At 43.5% G+C, this 17,541-nt stretch overlaps 1 protein-coding gene across 1 annotated transcript in view; it reads right to left on the reverse strand.

Annotated features, from left to right (window-relative positions):
• Positions 1 to 17,541, reverse strand: part of TNKS2 (tankyrase 2) — a gene marked incomplete in the record, with an annotated part of 278,608 nt that overhangs the window by 51,217 nt on the left and 209,850 nt on the right. Inside the window, 4 exon segments of the mRNA XM_078772377.1 lie at positions 10,228 to 10,393; positions 12,877 to 13,022; positions 13,130 to 13,212; positions 13,440 to 13,611. Of these exon segments, the coding sequence (XP_078628503.1) occupies positions 10,228 to 10,393; positions 12,877 to 13,022; positions 13,130 to 13,212; positions 13,440 to 13,611 (567 nt within the window).

The following is a 17,541-nucleotide window of genomic DNA, read 5'->3' on the forward strand; positions in this document are numbered from 1 at the left end:
TGCTGGGAAAGCAATGGCAAACCACCGAGTATAATCCTGACAAAGAAACTGCTTCGGCAGCTCCGACGCTCTGTAAAGAGTACGGTACAGCTCATCATCTATAACAGGGTGAAAAACAATACTGCTGAAAGGATAGATTGAAAAATCGAATCCAAAGGCCAGAAGCATCAACAAAACAATGTTTATGAACTGTTTTATCAAAATAGGCTATTTTATCCTCAACACAGTTGAAAATATTAATCCAAACTGCAAATTTAATTCTGCCCAGCCAAGCAGGTCTTCAATTTCATCTGGTAAGAATGCCATCAACATGTTGGTCCGAGATTTCAGAATCCAAATTGTCTTTTTAATGTCAACAGTAGATGTAATGCACGAGTTCAGGGAAAAGAGCAAACAGTACTGGATTTTTAATACAGCCAAGTCAAGATCATTTTTGCTTTCCATAGCTTATGCCAAAATGAATTTTTGCCATTCATCAAAAACAAAAATATCAGCAATATACCTGACCAAGTTGGTGAGGATGGACGAGCGCAAGCGTACAGTAAGAGAGCTATGGAAAACTGTTTATTACCTCCACCGCGGAAGGTGAAAGGAGGTTATGTTTTCACCCGTTACTTTGTCTGTCTGTTTGTCGATCTGCCCGTGAGGAGGACATATTAAAAAGTTATGGACGGATTCGGACAAAATTTTGTGGACAGGTTGGTGTGTGTGGCAAGGACGACATTATTCGATTTTGGTGAAGATCCGAATTTTTATTTGTTTTTGGACACAGATTCATTAATAAGTACCACCCAAAACGATCAACATACTTTATTTTCTGTATACAAGATTGAGGCTCATGTAAGAGCCAACACATTAAACACAAAAAACAAACGAACACATAAAACATATAATAAAGGGAGCAGGAGACGAGGGGGAGAGAGAGGAAAGCATACAAGCACAACAACAGTAGAGAGCAGGAACGTCGGTAGATCAGTGGAAGGGAGACAGCTGCGGGGGAAAAGGGGTACACATGATAAAGCAAATGGACACTACTAGGAATTTCAGGAATGAATTCGAAGATTGAAAGAGGTCTATTTTGAGTTTATTAACGGGGGTAGAAAAGATCATGGTTTTGGTTGGGGGAAGATAAGAGATGGTGGTGAACAGCTGTTTTGAAGAGCTGGAGGGAGGAGTGAGATTGAAGAGAGTGTGGGAGTTTGTTCCAGAGGTGGGAGAAAAGAGGAATGAAAGAGTGAAGGTGAGCAGAGGGTCTTAATTTTAGCAGTTTCACCAGCAGAGGGTTTCTGGCAGATCTTGTGCATTCTGAAGGAATATTTGGGGGACAGAGCACAGACAGAGCAGGGGGAGCAAGGCCGGAGAGGAGTCGGTAGAAGACAGAAAGACCACCAACCTGCCTGCGGTGAGCGAGTGAAAGGCCCTCAGAATCAGCTGAAGCTGGGAGATACCAATGATTCTAAAAGCCATGGTTTCTACAGCGTGAAGCTGAGTTAGATGGGATGCAGAAGCACCAGCGCAGAGGGGAGAGCAGTACTCTATCAAGCTGCGGATGAAAGCTTTATATGTGGTGAGGAGCTCAGAAGTGCCAAAGAAGGACTTCAAACGACGGAGGATGCCCAGTCGGCGACCGGCTTTGGAGGCCAGCTTGGAAATGTGGTTTTCCCAGGAAAGATCATGGCAGATAGTGAGACCCAAAAGCTTGAGCGACAGTTCTTCAAGATCAACTTTTACTTTCCCATATTTTCCTCCTTTCTGGACACGAGGATAAAGATGCATCTTCTCTGCTCTGTCTGATAAATTGTAACTGCCCCATGTTGAACAGCACAGAATATTTTACACCCCAAAACCGACTTCAGAATGAAACATTACAACAATGACAAGATGTAAATATGACCACAAAGATGTTCATGAGATCACAAAGATGAGATTGGAGTCCACAAAGATGCACACAATATAGCATCTCACACAGCAAAGATTAATAACAAGATAGCGCCTTGCGGTCATGTGATCAGGTGTCCTCCAATCACGATCGTTTTTGCTCAAACCGAGTACGCCAAACTCTAGTTCTCTATGGCGCTGGCGATGTGTAGCGTATAGCGCCACCCAGTGGTGGTGGGAGAGGGTATTTCAAGTCAACTGCAGAGATGACTGGCAATAATGTTCCAATGTACACATGACAGAGTGCAAGTGCTTTACTGATCCGTGCCACAGAGGACGCATTACTCTCCCGAAGGGAGCGTTTTTTTTAATGTCTAGCTGTTACGTATTTTAAAGTGTTTAGCCATTACATTTTTAAAACGTAATATAAAAGCAGGTGGTTATAGAAAAGACTGACACATATGCATCAGTACAGCATGATAGGTGATACCATTTTTTTTTTTTTGTATACAAGATCGAGGCTCATGTAAGAGCTAACATTATGACGAAAAAAAACGGACACATAAGACGAAATAAAGGGAGCAGGAGACAAGATGGGGCGAGAGGGGGAAGCACACAAGTACAACATTTGAGAGCAGGGACATTGGAAGATCTGTGGGAGGGAGAGGGCTTGGGGGGAGGAGGCGTGGGAAGGGGGTGGGGGTGGGAGAAGTAAAAAACACATGGACACAGCTAGGACTTCCAGGAAAGAAGTCAGCATTTCAGAAAAGTGGATCTGGGGTAAATTAACAGGGGTAGAAAAGATCAAGGTTTTGGATGGGGAACGATAAGAGATGGTGGTGAACAGCTGTTTCAAAGACCTGGAGGGAAGAGTGGGATTGAAGAGAGTGAGGAGTTTGTTCCAGAGGTGGGAGAAAAGAGGAATGAAACAGTGAAGGTGTGCAGAGCGTCTTGATTTTGGCCGGTTCACCAGAAGAGGGTTGCAGGCAGATCTTGCGTGACCTGTAGCAGTATTTGGGGGCAGAGCACAGACAGGGCTGAGGGGGCTAGGCCACAGAGGAGTCGGTAGAAGACAGAAAGACCACCAACCTGCCTGCGGTGAGTGAGTGAAAGGCCCTCAGAGTTAGCTTCATCGCGGGAGATTCCAATGATTCTGAAAGCTTTGGTTTCAACAGCGTGAAGCCGAGCTAGGAGTGAGGCAGGAGCACCAGCCCAGAGAGGAGAGCAGGATTTCATTGAGCTGTGGATGAAAGCCTTGTTTGTGGTGAGGAGCTCAGGTGTGCCAAGGAAGGACTTCGCACGATGGAGAATGCCCAGTCGGCGACTGGCTTTGGAGGCCAGCTTGGAAATGTGTTTTCCCAAGAAAAATCATGGCAGACAGTGAGACCCAAGAGATTGAGTGACAGAACTTCTTGGAGAGGATTGTTGAGAAAGTAGATGGGAGGGTTGTCCAGTCGGTCTTTTCAGAGAGACATAGTAAGAGTGTGAGATTTGTCAGGATTGAAGGACATGTTCCTTTTGATTGACGAGTCTGTGGTTTTTGTCCAGGTCTGCAGAGATTGAGGAGGCTGCAGACTGCCGATCTGAGGGATAAGGTTTCGAGCGGCAGAGAGTGGAGTCATCAGTAAAGAGATAGAGAGGATTTTCCAGGGAGTCGGAGAGATCATTGATGAAGACCAGAAAAAGCACAGGGCCCAGAACACTGCCTTGGGGAACTCCAGCCTGAACAGGAAGAGGAGATGAGAGAAACCCATTCAGGGCCACACGTTGACTACGACCAGAGAGGAAGTCCGCAAGCCATGCATGGAGATTCCCATGGAAACCATAGGAGGAGAGTCTGGTGAGCAGAGCGGGGTGCCAGACCGTATCGAAGGCACGTGATATGTCACGGGAGACAGCTCTAATTTCCTGTTTGACATTGAGGACCTCCATCCATTGTTGAGACAGCAGAAGCAAGCAGCATGTCCAGAGTATAGTGACTTGGTCTGAATCCAAATTGATGATCAGAGATCAATCCATTGGAGAAGAGGAAGGATTTGATATCCGAAGCAATGATGGATTCCATGACTTTGCTGATGATTGGGAGCAGGCTGATTGGTCTGTAGTTTCAAGGATCTGTTTTTGCACCTTTTTGTGTACAGCAGTAATGTTGGCTGATTTCCAAGCTGAAGGCAGATGACCTTGAGCAAAAGTGAGGGTGAAGAGAACAGAGAGAGGGTGTGAAAGAGCGGCAGAGCAGGATTTTCGGACCCGTGGGCTGATGCCGTCTGGTCCAGTTGCAGAATCAGAGTCGAGGATTGACAGAAACTTCTCCACCTTGTCAGGAGAGAAGGACACAGAGTCCAGGAGCAGCTGGGTTCGATTGGGTACGGTGGGTAGAGAGAGAGATGGGTTTGGGACATAAGATTTTGAGGCAAACACAGAGTTGAGGCATTCAGCATTTTCACGTGCGGAGTCAGCTGTGTAGCTGTTTGAGGTAAGGGAGGGGATGGAGGGGGAACAAACACCAGGAACAGATTTGACAAGATGCCACCAGGATTTGGAAGAGGGAGACAGGTTTGAGAGTTCACTCTTGAGAGGAGAGAGATATTGTTTCCTGGCTCTCCTGAGGGTGGACACTTGGGTGGTCCAGAATAATATGAGAAAAAAATTGTAACAACTTTTTAATGTTCTCACCATCCATAATTGTTCCTTTGGTCATAAAAACACTATGTGAAGTTTTAGGGATATATTTTAATATTTAGAGGTAGCTCAACAAACTTGAAATTTCAGTATATATCGTCGATACACTATACAGGTGAAATTGGTATATAACGCAATACACAAATTACACATACAGTACATACAAATTCTAAACACATCTACCAGCTGGTTATTCAGTCTTTTCCAGTTATGGTCTTCTTGTTGCTGTCAGGGAATGTTTTCCTGTGTTCCTGCACAACCTGTAGCAGGAACTGAAGTTGATCTTCATCATGTGTCAGCAGTCTACTGAACTCCTGAATTAGTGCAACTCATCGTTCCACATGGTCATTTACCACTTTCATGGCCTTCACAGTCTCACACGCTGCTTTAAAATCGTCTCGGTCTTCCCAAGTCTCTGGGTCTGCTTCCAGAAAACTGTCAGGAAGGTCCATCTTTTCAAAAAGCATGCGGGATTTCTGTGTAACAAAGTCTTCCAAACCACTTTCCTGAATATTTCCCAGATCAACTTGGATGCGCTTCGGAGGATCTTCTTGTCCTTCATTCTCCAGTGCGAGGATCATTTGTTGTTTCACTGCTGCAGGCACATTCTTGTCAAAAAATGCAAGACCAATCAGGTCCTCTGATAAGTACCACAGATGGCCTGCTAGTTTCATGGTTGCTACCTTCGAAATTGCTTGATTTACATCTTTGTACTGCACCAGAGATTTTAGAAGAAGCAAATCACTGATTGGGGCAGAAGCCGCAAGAGGAGCTGTCATCCATGCTCTGATGTAAATACGGATGGTGAAGATGGCAATGTCTCTCAGTCCTTTCTGCTCTTTGCTAGTGAGTTTGAACTGACTTCTGAACATCCAAACCTTCAGGCTATAGATTACCTTTGACATCCAACGGGCATGGTGCATGGGTCCTGGGGCCATGAACCAGACTCCTTTTGCAGGAACTCCACCCAGAAAGATTACACACAGTTCCAATAATTCCCGATAATCATCTCTTGGCTGGATTTCAGCAAGCTGACTCCCAACGAAAAGCAGAACATCATCCTTGATATCAGAAAGGGATTCACTAACCAATTCATCTGTGGTTGCATTATCAAAGTTATCCTGATCCAGAAATTCACAGCTCATAAGTATCTTGTATCCAAGGAAACCATCCCAAAAGTGTCAGTGATCTTGATCAGCAACAGACTTGTTCTAACTTGTCCTGGTCAGAGGTAGGTGATTTTATGGAAGGCCGAAATGTTTAAAAAGTCAAATTTTGAGATACTTGAATGTCAACAAATTTTCAGTATAAATTTGAAACCTTACCTCTACAGGGTACAATGCATACTGCATAGACCCCTCAAAACATATTTTCCTTCATAAAACATCAACAAGGCATGCAGGGTATTCATAACTCAACTTAAAATTCCTGTAAAAGTATGTGACAATCAGAAACTGTTTCAGTGTCCATGGTATTGTATAGTAAGACGTTAGTGTAAGACCATAAGGGGAAACTTTGATGACCATGAGCTACCCATAAATATTATTCACTTTCATTTTTATTTCACCAGCAGTGTTTTTTGTAGGTATTGGAACAGTTCTGGAGGGTGAGAACATGACATTTCAAAAAAAATAAAAAAAATTGTGGACCACCCCAGTGGACACACACTTGTTCCGGGCTTTGTGAACGGAAATGAGATTGCCTTCCATTGGATTTGCCTTCCAGGAGGCGAAGGCAAATTGTTTCAGAGCAACTGCCTCACCACAAGATTCCGTGTACCATGGACGGGAGAAAGGGTATGACAACTGATGACAACAATGACAAGAAAGGGTATGCAATAGCCTCCTCTATGGTTCACCCTCAAAAATCACCAATAAACTCCAATACATTCAGAACTCCGCTGCCCGTCTACTCACCCATTCCCGGACCCGTGACCACATCACCCCCGTCCTTTACAAGCTTCACTGGCTCCCCATCCCCCAGAGAATCCAGTACAAAATCCTCCTCTTGACATACAAAGCCCTCCATAACCTGGCCCCATCCTACCTGGATGACCTCCTCTCCAGACACACTCCCACCCGCAACCTCCGCTCTGCTGGTACCAACCTCCTGACCCCCTCCATCCGGACCAAATTCAGATCCTGGGGGGACAGGGCCTTCTCCATCGCTGCTCCCACCCTCTGGAACTCACTACCTCACACCATCAGAGACTCCTCCTCACTCACCACATTCAAAACATCACTAAAGACCCACCTGTTCAACACTGCATTCAACATTCAACCCACAGCATTTAACCCCTGACTATCTCTTCTCCTTCTCCCTCCTTTTGCTTTAAATATTTCCCTATTGATTCTTGTCTTTTTGCAATTGTTGTTTTCATGTATTGTTATGCATTATGTTTGCCACTCTGTCAAAGCGCCTTTGGGCTTCTGGAAAAGCGCTATACAAAATAAATGAATTATTATTATTATTATAACTGAAGACGGGAATTTTTTTTTTTTTTTTTTTTGTATACAAGATCGAGGCTCGTGAAAGAGCGAACATTTATCACACAGAAAGACAAACCGACAAACCGACACATAACCGACACATAAAACAAATAACATCGGGAGCGGTAGACAAGATGGGGAGAGAGGGGGAAGGACACAAACAACTTTTGAGAGCAGGAACCGAGAGACATGGAGACATCGAGAGATCTGTGGGAGGGAGAGGGCTTTGGGGGGGAGGCATGGGAAAGGGGGTGGGAGAGGCATAAAACATATGGACACTGCCAGGACTACCAGGAAAGAAGTTGGAATTACAAACAAGGTGGATCTGGGGTGAATTAGTGGGGGTAGAAAAGATCAAGGTTTTGGATGGGGGAAGATAAGAGATGGTGGTGAACAGCTGTTTTAAAGACCTGGAGGGAGGAGTGGGACTGAAGGGAGTGTGGGAGTTTGTTCCAGAGGCGGGAGAAAAGAGGAATGAAGGAGTGAAGGTGAGCAGAGAGCCGAGATTTCGGCAGTTTAACCATCAGAGGCTTGCATCAGATGGGATAAATCTGTGCATGAGAGCAGTTTACTTTGGAATAATTCCCAGGATGAGTTGATGTCAGAGGCAGTGGAGATGGGAGACCAGTTCAGATGATTGATGGCTGCTTGAAGACCATGCCAGTTGGCCTGAGTGAAATGCCAGACTCGTCGACGTTGAGGAGGCTCTCTGAGAATGGCCCGAGTGCTGCTGGACAAGCTCTGCATTTGCTGTTGCTGAACCATTGAACCATTGCTGTTGAACAGGCTCTGCATTTGCCAAGACAGAGTTAAATGATTTATGAAATGACATCAAGCTCAATTGCTTTCCACCAGACAGCATAACATGTATTTTGGCTGTTTCCAATGATGAGACATGGAAATTGAATCAATATAAGCAATTTCGGCCAATTATCATTGATGTAACAATACAAGATATTCAAATTGGGCCTCAATAAAGAAGAAGAAGAAATGTCCACGATCACAGCTGCTGTTTATTTCTCTGCAAGTCGTGTTATCATATCCAAATTCTCCTGGTGTTTTCTTAACGTTTACTTTTTCCCATTTTACCTGATGTTCTTTTGCACACTCACTGCACGTCTTCATTGAATTTTGATAACAAGTATTATTTTCAAAAACCTTGAGTAGTATGTTTTTTATTTATTTATTTCTATGGTTGGTTGGGTTAGAAGCCATTATTTATTACGTGTGCAAAATGGGGAGTGGGTGTGTTACATTGATAACTAGAGAAAGAAAGTAAGGAAAGAAAGAAAGGTAAAACAGTATAGAAGAAATGGGAGAGAAGAGAAAAAAGGAAAGGGAGATAAAGGACAAATGAGTAAAGGAAATGGAGAGAAAGGAAAGGGATGTGTGGAGCAACTGGAGCATACTTGGATTAAGACGATCACCTATTTGCTCAGCTGCCTCTCGTTTATAGACAGCTTTGTCAAACCCCAAATGCTCTTCCACATTTTTTTAAACCCATTTTCTCCTTCATAATATTTTAACCAAATATCATATTTTCCCTTCCTTTTTATCAATTTTTGTTCCAACATTTATTCCACACAAATCATATGTACCTAATATTTAGATGTATTTTAAGACAATAAGAAACAAAACCAGACTGTGGCACGAAGGCTAGAGAATCCAATCCGAATATGGGAAGTCGGCGGCTTAAACTCAAACCAGGCCATGTCATGCCAAAGACTTTAAAATGGTATGTGCTGCTTCCTTGCTTGACATTGTACATGCTGCTTCCTTGCTTGACGTTGTACATGCTGCTTCCTTGATGCTCCGCATTTTAAAAGGATAGAGCACAGATAAAGAATGATTGCATAGGCTTGATTGGCCTAATGAACACCTCCTGTGTTGCAGTTCCTTGCGAGGGCTCATATTTTTATTACCTGTGCAGGGACTCGTGTAAATTCCGTGAAATGCAACATGTGACTTCAAGTCTTCAGCAACCCCTCCCCTGAACCCCAAGTCCTCAATTCCTTCCCCCCACATCCTCAACACCTCCACCCAAACCAGAGTCTACCATCTCCTCCTCCTAATTCTGTCCCCCTCCAGCCCATTCCCCACTCCAACTCCATACCCTTCTCCCGCTTTTGTCTTCAAATTGTCACCCCAACTCCCCGACCCCCCATTTGTCCACGGTCGAATACTCATCACGAAATATACCGTGAGAGCTTTAACATTCACCAACAAATACCGGGAGATGAGACACACCCAGTTTTACGTCCATCCAAAAGATGCCAAACACATTGAATCGCCTGCCTGTGAGACACCAGGATGCCAGTTTATAGCTAGACAGGGTTTCAAACCCCAGGCAAGATGGCTCAGAATCAAGTCTGTGTACCTCTAGGCTAGGCCATCCTGCCAGCCCATATTATTGTTACAAAAATAGATTGATAATACTTCTGAGTGACAAAAAATAAGTAACATGAATCAGAGTTAAGTGATGAGAGGAAATAGGGAGGGTGGCAATTAAAATTAAAAATAAAAAGCAGAATAATCCAACCTAAAGTACAATTACTTGATAAAAACACCATTAAAAAAGGTGCCAAAGAGGTACCATTATAAAAACACAACCCCCCCCACCCTCAAAAAAATACATCTTCTTCTTTCACAAATACAAGTTCATTCAAACCTCAATATTTTGTATTATTCCAGAACATTTTGTGAAACTGAACAGTCATTCAGAGGCATTTCATCAAAATATTAGGAACAAAACATTTCATCTTAATAACGACGCTTCACAGCAATGTGGAGGTTGCTATTTCCTATCGTCATTCATGTTGTTCTTAACTGTATTATAGATAACACATACACAGGAGGGGGTGAGGGGCAGTTGACATAGTGGAAAGTAATAGTAACAATACACATTTTAGCATAAACTTCACAAGTGCATGGTCATCCAATAATCCAGTATTAAAAAAGTCACGAAATCCTTTGCCGAAAAATTAAAACCCCCAAAAAAGAAAAAGAATCATATTTCATATTATATAATTAGAAAAAAACATGAAACAGGATGAGTTTTTTAATAAAAAATATTGAGCAAAGCCAAGCGGGAGAAGGGGGAAGCGAGAAGACGCAAAGAAAATGAAATGAATAAGTGGCCGTTATTCAATGGCAAGGGTGCGCCTCACAGCAGTCTGACCTTCAACAAGAGTTTGCAGATCTCGTACTTCCCCTTGGCTGCTGCCTCGTGGAGCGGTGTGAACTTCCAGAGGTCAGCAACATTCACAACAGCACCGTGTTTTACCAGCAGGTCTGCCACCTCGTAATGTCCGTATGAGCAGGCGTTATGTAGTGGAACCAAGCCCCTAGGCATAAACGGTGAGAGTCTTAGCCATGTCCTGCAAACTAACCAGAGCTAAAACTTCAAATACTTTGATCTACAGTACCTTCAGAAAGTATTAACACCCCGTGACTTTCACATATTGTTGCGTTTCCGCCTGAATTTAGAATGGATCAAATAGAGATTTGTTTGTCACTGATCTACACATAATACCCTATAATATCAAAGTGAAAATGTTTTTTTTTTGAATTTTTTTTACAAAACGATTAAAAAGGAAAAGCTGAAATATCTTAAGTCGATAGGTATTCAACCCCTTTGCTATGACACTCCAAAATGAGCTCAGGTGCATCCAATTTCCTTTTATAATCTTTGAGATTTCTCCACAACTAGATTGGAGACCACCTGTGCCCAATTCAATTCATTGGACGTGATTTAGAAAGAAACACACCTTTCTATATAAGGTTCCACAAATGGCAGTGCATGTCAGAGCAGAAACTCTACCATGAAGTTCAAGGAACTGTCCGTAGAACTCTGAGATAGAATTGTGAGGAGGCATAGATCTGGGAAAGAGCTGGGGAAGAAGAGCTAAAATGGCTTAATCAGGCTAAAATGGCTTAATTGGGCTATAATGGCTTAATCAGGCTATAATGGCTTAATCGGGCTAAAATGGCTTAATCGGGCTATAATGGCTTAATCAGGCTATAATGGTAGAACTCTGAGATAGAATTGTGAGGAGGCATAGATCTGGGGAAGAGTACAAAACAATTTATAGACTGTTAAATGTTCCCAAGAGCGCAGTGAGCTCCATCATTAGTAAATGGAAATAATATGGAACAACCCGGACTCTGCCTAGAGCTGGCTGTCCGACCAAACTGAGCAACCGGGCAAGAAGGACCTTGGTCAGGGAGGTGACTAAGAATCCAATGACCATTCTGAGAGAACTACAGAGTTCCTTGGCTAAGATGGGAGAACCTGCCAGCCAGAAGGACAACAGCCTCTGCAGCACTTCACAAATCTAGGCTTTATGGGAGAGTGGCCAGACAGAAGCCACTCCTGAGAAAAAGGCACCACTCCTGAGAAAAAGGAAGCCGGAGCACTGGCACTGAGACTCAACATGGCACTGAGAAAGCGACTCTTGAGACAGCATGTCTGTAGTTTGCAAAAGGGCATCTTTGCTAAAAGAGCATGAGGCAAAATATTCTGTGGTCTGAGACAAAAATTGATCTCTGGCCCGAATGCAAAGCGCTACGTCTGGCGGAAACCTAATCAATAATCGGTTTCTGCCAGACAGTTCATCATCCATCGAACACAGTTCATCATCCATCTAACTCTAACACGATCCCTACTGTGAAGCATGGTGGTGGCAGCATCATGCTATGGGTATGCTTTTCAGCAGTAGGGGCTGGGAGACTTGTAAGGATAGAGGGAACATTGAATGGAGCCAAATGCAGGCAAATCCTTGAGAACCTGCTTCAGTGCTTCAGATTCCAAAAGACCTTAGACTGGGATGAAGATTTACGTTCCAACAAGGGCAATGACCCCAAGCATACAGCCAAGACGATACTGGAATAGCTTCAGAACAATAACGTGAAAGTCCACCAAAGACCAGACTTGAAACCCATTGAGAATCTGTGGAAAGACTTGAAGATTGCTGTTCACATACATTCCCCATCCAACTTGACAGAGCTTGAGCAAATCTGCAAGGAAGAATGGGAGAAACTCCCAAAATCCAAATGTGTGAAGCTGATACAGACTTACCTAAGATTCAAAGCTGAAATTGCTGCCAAATGTGCTTCTACAAAGATTGACTCGGGGGGGGTTGAATAATTATGTAAATTAGATATTTCTGTTTTATTTTTAATTATTTTGTAAAATTTCTAAAAATAAAAAAATTCCACTTTGACATTATGGGGTATTATGTGTAGATGAGTGACAAAAAATCTCAATTAAATCTATTTTACATTCAGGGTGGATCACAGCCTGGTGTTGGCTTCGCGGTTAGTGTGCCGGGTTGGGATCCTGGGTTTGAATCCCGGTCGATCGCTGAATTAACGCCAGGGGGGTTGACTCAGCCTATCATCCTTCTGAGGTTGGCAAATTGAGTACCAGTTCACTGGTAATTCCCTGTGTCGCAAGGGGCGACTAACAGGGTCGGCAGCAGGAAGGGCATCCGGCCATATAATAAAACATTGCTTCAAAAAGGGGACCACGGTGCCCAAAAAAGGCCAACCCCCACTCTGCGGGGAAAAATGGCCTCTAAAGGTGGTATTCAGGGTGTAGCATGACAAAATGCGAAAAAAGTCAAGGGATGTGAATACTTTCTGAAGGCACAGTAAGTAAACTAAATTAAGACAAAAATACAAATTTAAATGAAAAAAAAAATGAAAAAAATAAAATAAAATGTAAAAGAAAATAAACAAATTTCTTCCCGAAAATAAAATGGCAAACCACAAAGATCAGGATGCACATGCTCATAAAATACGGTCATAGAATAGGTGCAAAATGTACCCTTTGTCCTTGGAGTGTACATCAGCACTGTGTTGCAAAAGGAACTCCACTACACCGACGCGGTTATAGCCAGCGGCAAAATGCAGTGGAGTGGAGTGACGACCTTCCATGTCTCGGCAGTTCACCGACTGGGCTGTGCACAGTTGCTGCAAATTGGGGATGGGGTTAGCCAACATAGAGCTGATAGAGAGATGCAGCTTTGCCCTCAAAGAGGCCAGAAGCAGGTAGCTGTTTTACTATCCTCACATCTCACCTTGACTGTTTCCAAATCGCCAGCCTTAGCTGCCTCCAACAGTTGATGCTCTCCATCTGAATTACGAACTGGAAGGCAATTCTCTGCAACAAGTTAAAATGTTATCAACAACAAATCAAGTAAAAGACTACAAGACTTACCTAAGAAGATTAGCTTCATCGACATTGCACCGCAACAGCGAAGAATTGCATAACTATCAAGATGGCAATCTTATGCTTATAATCGAGAAACATCGATTACCTGTATAAATAATGGAAAAATAAAGTGCAGCATTTAACAATATTGGATGTCACACTCGTACTCGGTTTACCCTGCAGAATTTGGCGTATGCTCTCATTTCCAAGCTGGGCGGCAGTGAAACCCTGCAGTGATGGTAGGCTGGGGTCACTGCCATGGGACAGGAGCAATCGACACGTTTGTAGGTGCCCGGCATGTGCAGCACGGTGGAGTGCAGTCTGTCCTAATGACTCGGTCATGTTGATCTGCAGAAGCATGGCGATAAGTGTACAGTATGTGTACTTATTACATAGGCAGAAATGCCTAATTTGATCAACCACCCTTTCCCTCTCCCCTCTCCAAAACCTATACATTACTTTAATTAATACAAGAAACATAAAGCATAATATTTAAACATAATCAAACACCAGGTAGGGGGGAAACTTGGAAGTCAGGGAATAAGTAGTATCAAGATAAATTAAAAAACACTGTCAAGAGCATGTTAAAAGAAAGGTAAGAGTGAGAGCTCGTACTGGGAAATCCAACGTTAAGGCTGGATATTTGAAATGGAAAGACTTGGAGGCAGAAGCTAATGAGGATTAGAGTGACAAGGTGGACTGCAAGCAAAACTCGATACAATACAATTTGAAAGCCCATCTCATTAAAGAAAGAAACATTTTCAAGAAGGTGACCGCAGTGAAGTTGAAATTGAAATTGAAAGCACCCACATCGCAGGCAAAATACTTTCCACAAGTAGGTCAGCAAAGTACAGTACTGTACATGCAATGAATTATTTCTGTGCCACAAGGTTAAATCTCCTATTCCCAGAGCTTTCTACCGCACTGAGTTTGTTGGTGGTTTTATGCTCGAGCTTTATCGACGAACGCATGCTCGCAAAGCAACGTATGTAACAGTAAGAACTACAACATGGCACAAAAACAAATGGAAGGCACCATTGCAAACAGCAACAATTAAAAATTATCTCATCACCACCATCCGCAATAAATCCCAATTCTTGTGGGATCGGACAAGTAAGTCAAGTCTTCCACGTACTGGCTGGCCAAGCCTTAGTGGAGCCAGCTTTGGCAGGAATCTGGAATTATGCCAGGTTGACGGCAATATCAACTCGCCTACTCTCCGGCAAAGACACTATGAGATCTTTAACTTCTACCAACTAATAATGTCAGCAGGTGGGATCACCAGCTTATCACTCATGCAAGGGACAGAGGACATTTTTAATGTAAGGCTGTGCCAGCAATGCACCAATGGGACAGCTTATCATCTCGGGAATCAAAGAAAAGTGCACAACCTGTGCACCATCCTGTCTGATGACAAACAAATGGTCTCAACAGTTCGCTCAGGATAACAAAAGATGGGCTTATGTCAATGTTCCAGTTCTGAATAATCAACAAATCCTGGATCAACATGACGGCAAACTGCATTAACACTCAGGAAAATTACGACCATGGCAGCAGCTTTAAAATACAAAAAGATGAAGTAGGATTTGTATTCCATCATATTCAGTAAACATTCCAAAACAGAATATGGCAATATACTAAAGCCAATTGTAATAGGCATCAGGAAGTCGCTATATTTCCTATGTCAGGATGAAATTTACACTCAATAGGTTTAATACAACGCAAATCCTCAAATAAATCTGCCAAGATGCAAACTTGCCAATCCACAAAGTACATACCAGTCGCCTGTCAAAATTTCACATCCAATAACACTCATTAAACTTTTAGATAGCACCGCTGAGCTACAAAACTGACAGACTAAAAACTAATACAAACTGACAGACTAACCCGATTGTAATTCGTCATAGTCTTCTTATTATTATTCTTTTCAGACAACTGAAAAAAAAATAGTTTAAGCTAAGGATTTGGTTTAAACACGGATGTGGTTTAAACACGAATCTACTGCATTTTATAGCGGGAAGGTACACAACTCAAAATTTTCACAACTTGAAAGGAGTCCATGAAAGGTCGGCATAACTGCTTAACTAAGCATAATAATAATGAAGGTAAATAAGGGGTGGGTGAGACAACACCTGTCAATCAGCCTGGTGGGGGCGCGGCCATGGCAACAATTGCTTGAAGAGCCAATCACACCTAAATGGGTGTGGTTAACTGTGTAAAATGACGTACAGTCCGACATCAGCGACAACAGAAAACACTTCAAAAATATTTTTGGCCACGACGTATATACAGTGCATTCAGAAAGTATTCAGACCCCATCACTGTTTTCACATTTTGTTATGTTGCAGCCTTATGCTGAAATCGTTTAAATTCATTTTTTCCCTCATCATCTACACTCAATACCCCATAATGACAAAGAGAAAACAGGATTTTAGAAAGTTTTGCAAATTTATTAAAAAGAAAAAACTGAAATATCACATTGACATAAGTATTCAGACCCTCAACTCAGTACTTAGTTGAAGCACCTTTGGCAGCGATTACAGCCTCGTGTCTTCTTGCGTATGACACGACAAGCTTTGCACACCTGCATTTGGGGATTTTCTGCCATTCTGCTCTGCAGATCCTCTCAAGCTCTGTCAGGTTGGATGGGGACCGTTGGTGGACAGCCATTTTCAGGTCTCTCCAGAGATGTTCGATTGGGTTCAAGTCAGGGCCCTGGCTGGGCCACTCAAGGACCTTCACAGAGTTGTCCCTAAGCCACTCCTGCGTTGTCTTGGCTGTGTGCTTATGGTCATTGTCCTGTTGGAAGGTGAACCTTCGGCCCAGTCTGAGGTCCTGAGCGCTCTGTTTCAGGTTTTCATTAAGGATATCTCTGCACTTTGCTCCGTTCATTGTTCCCTCAACCCTGACCAGTCCCCCAGTCCCTGCTGCTGAAAAACACCCCACAGCATGATGCTGCCACCACCATGCTTCACCGTTGGGATGGTATTGGGCAGGTGATGAGCGGTGCCTGGTTTCCTCCAGACATGACGCTTAGAATTGAGGCCAAACAGTTCAATCTTGGTTTCATCAGACCACAGAATCTTGTTTCTCACAGTCTGTGAGTCCTTTGGGTTTTTTGCAAACTCCAAGCGGGCTTTCATGTGTCTTTTACTGAGGAGAGGCTTCCGTCTGGCCACTCTGCCATAAAGCCCAGATCGGTGGAATGTTGCAGTGATGGTTGTCCTTCTGGAAGTTTCTCCCACCTCCACACAGGATCTCTGGAGCTCAGCCAGTGACCATCGGGTTCTTGGTCACCTCTCTTACCAAGGCCCTTCTCCCCCGATTGCTCAGTTTGGCCGGGCTGCCAGCTCTAGGAAGAGTCAAACTTTTGAAGTTTTTTGTCAAACCTCGACTCTGATTCTGCAACTGGACCAGACGGCATCAGCCCACGGGTCCTAAAATCCTGCTCTGCCGCTCTATCTCACCCTCTCTCTGTTCTTTTCACCCTATCTTTTGCTCAAGGTCATCTGCTAGCATCCTGGAAATCAGCAAACATTACCGCTTTACACAAAAAGGTGCAAAAACATATCCTTGCAACTACAGACCAATCAGCCTGCTCCCAATTATCAGCAAAGTCATGGAATCCATCATTGCTTCGGATATGAAATCTTTCCTCTTCTCCAATGGCTTGATCTCTGATCATCAATTTGGTTTCAGACCAGGTCACTCTACTCTGGACATGCTGCTTCTGCTGTCTCAATAATGGATGGAGGTCCTCAATGCCAAACAGGAAATCAGAGCTGTCTCCCTTGACATATCACGTGCCTTCGATACGGTCTGGCACGCAGCTCTGCTCACCAAACTCTCCTCCTATGGTATCCATAGAAATCTCCATGCATGGCTTGCGGACTTCCTCTCTGGTCAAAGTCAACGTGTGGCCCTGAATGGATTTCTCTCATCTCCCCTTTCTGTTCAGGCTGGAGTTCCCCAAGGCAGTGTGCTGGGCCCTGTGCTTTTTCTGGTCTTTATCAATGATCTCTCCGACTCTCTGGAAAATCCTCTCTATCTCTTTGCTGATGACTCCACTCTCTGCCGCTCCATTCCTCTTCCCTCAGATCGGCAGTCTGCAGCCTCCTCACTCTCTGAAGACCTGGACAAAATCACAGACTGGTCAAACAAGTGGAACATGTCTTTCAATCCTGACAAATCTCACACTCTTACTATGTCTCTCCGAAAGGATCGACTGGACAACCCTCCCATCTACTTTCTCAACAATCCTCTCCAAGAAGTTCTGTC

Source organism: Myxine glutinosa, chromosome 2 (assembly GCF_964187855.1).
Source record: "Myxine glutinosa chromosome 2, kmMyxGlut1.1, whole genome shotgun sequence".
In the NCBI taxonomy this organism is placed as follows: Eukaryota; Metazoa; Chordata; class Myxini; order Myxiniformes; family Myxinidae; genus Myxine; species Myxine glutinosa.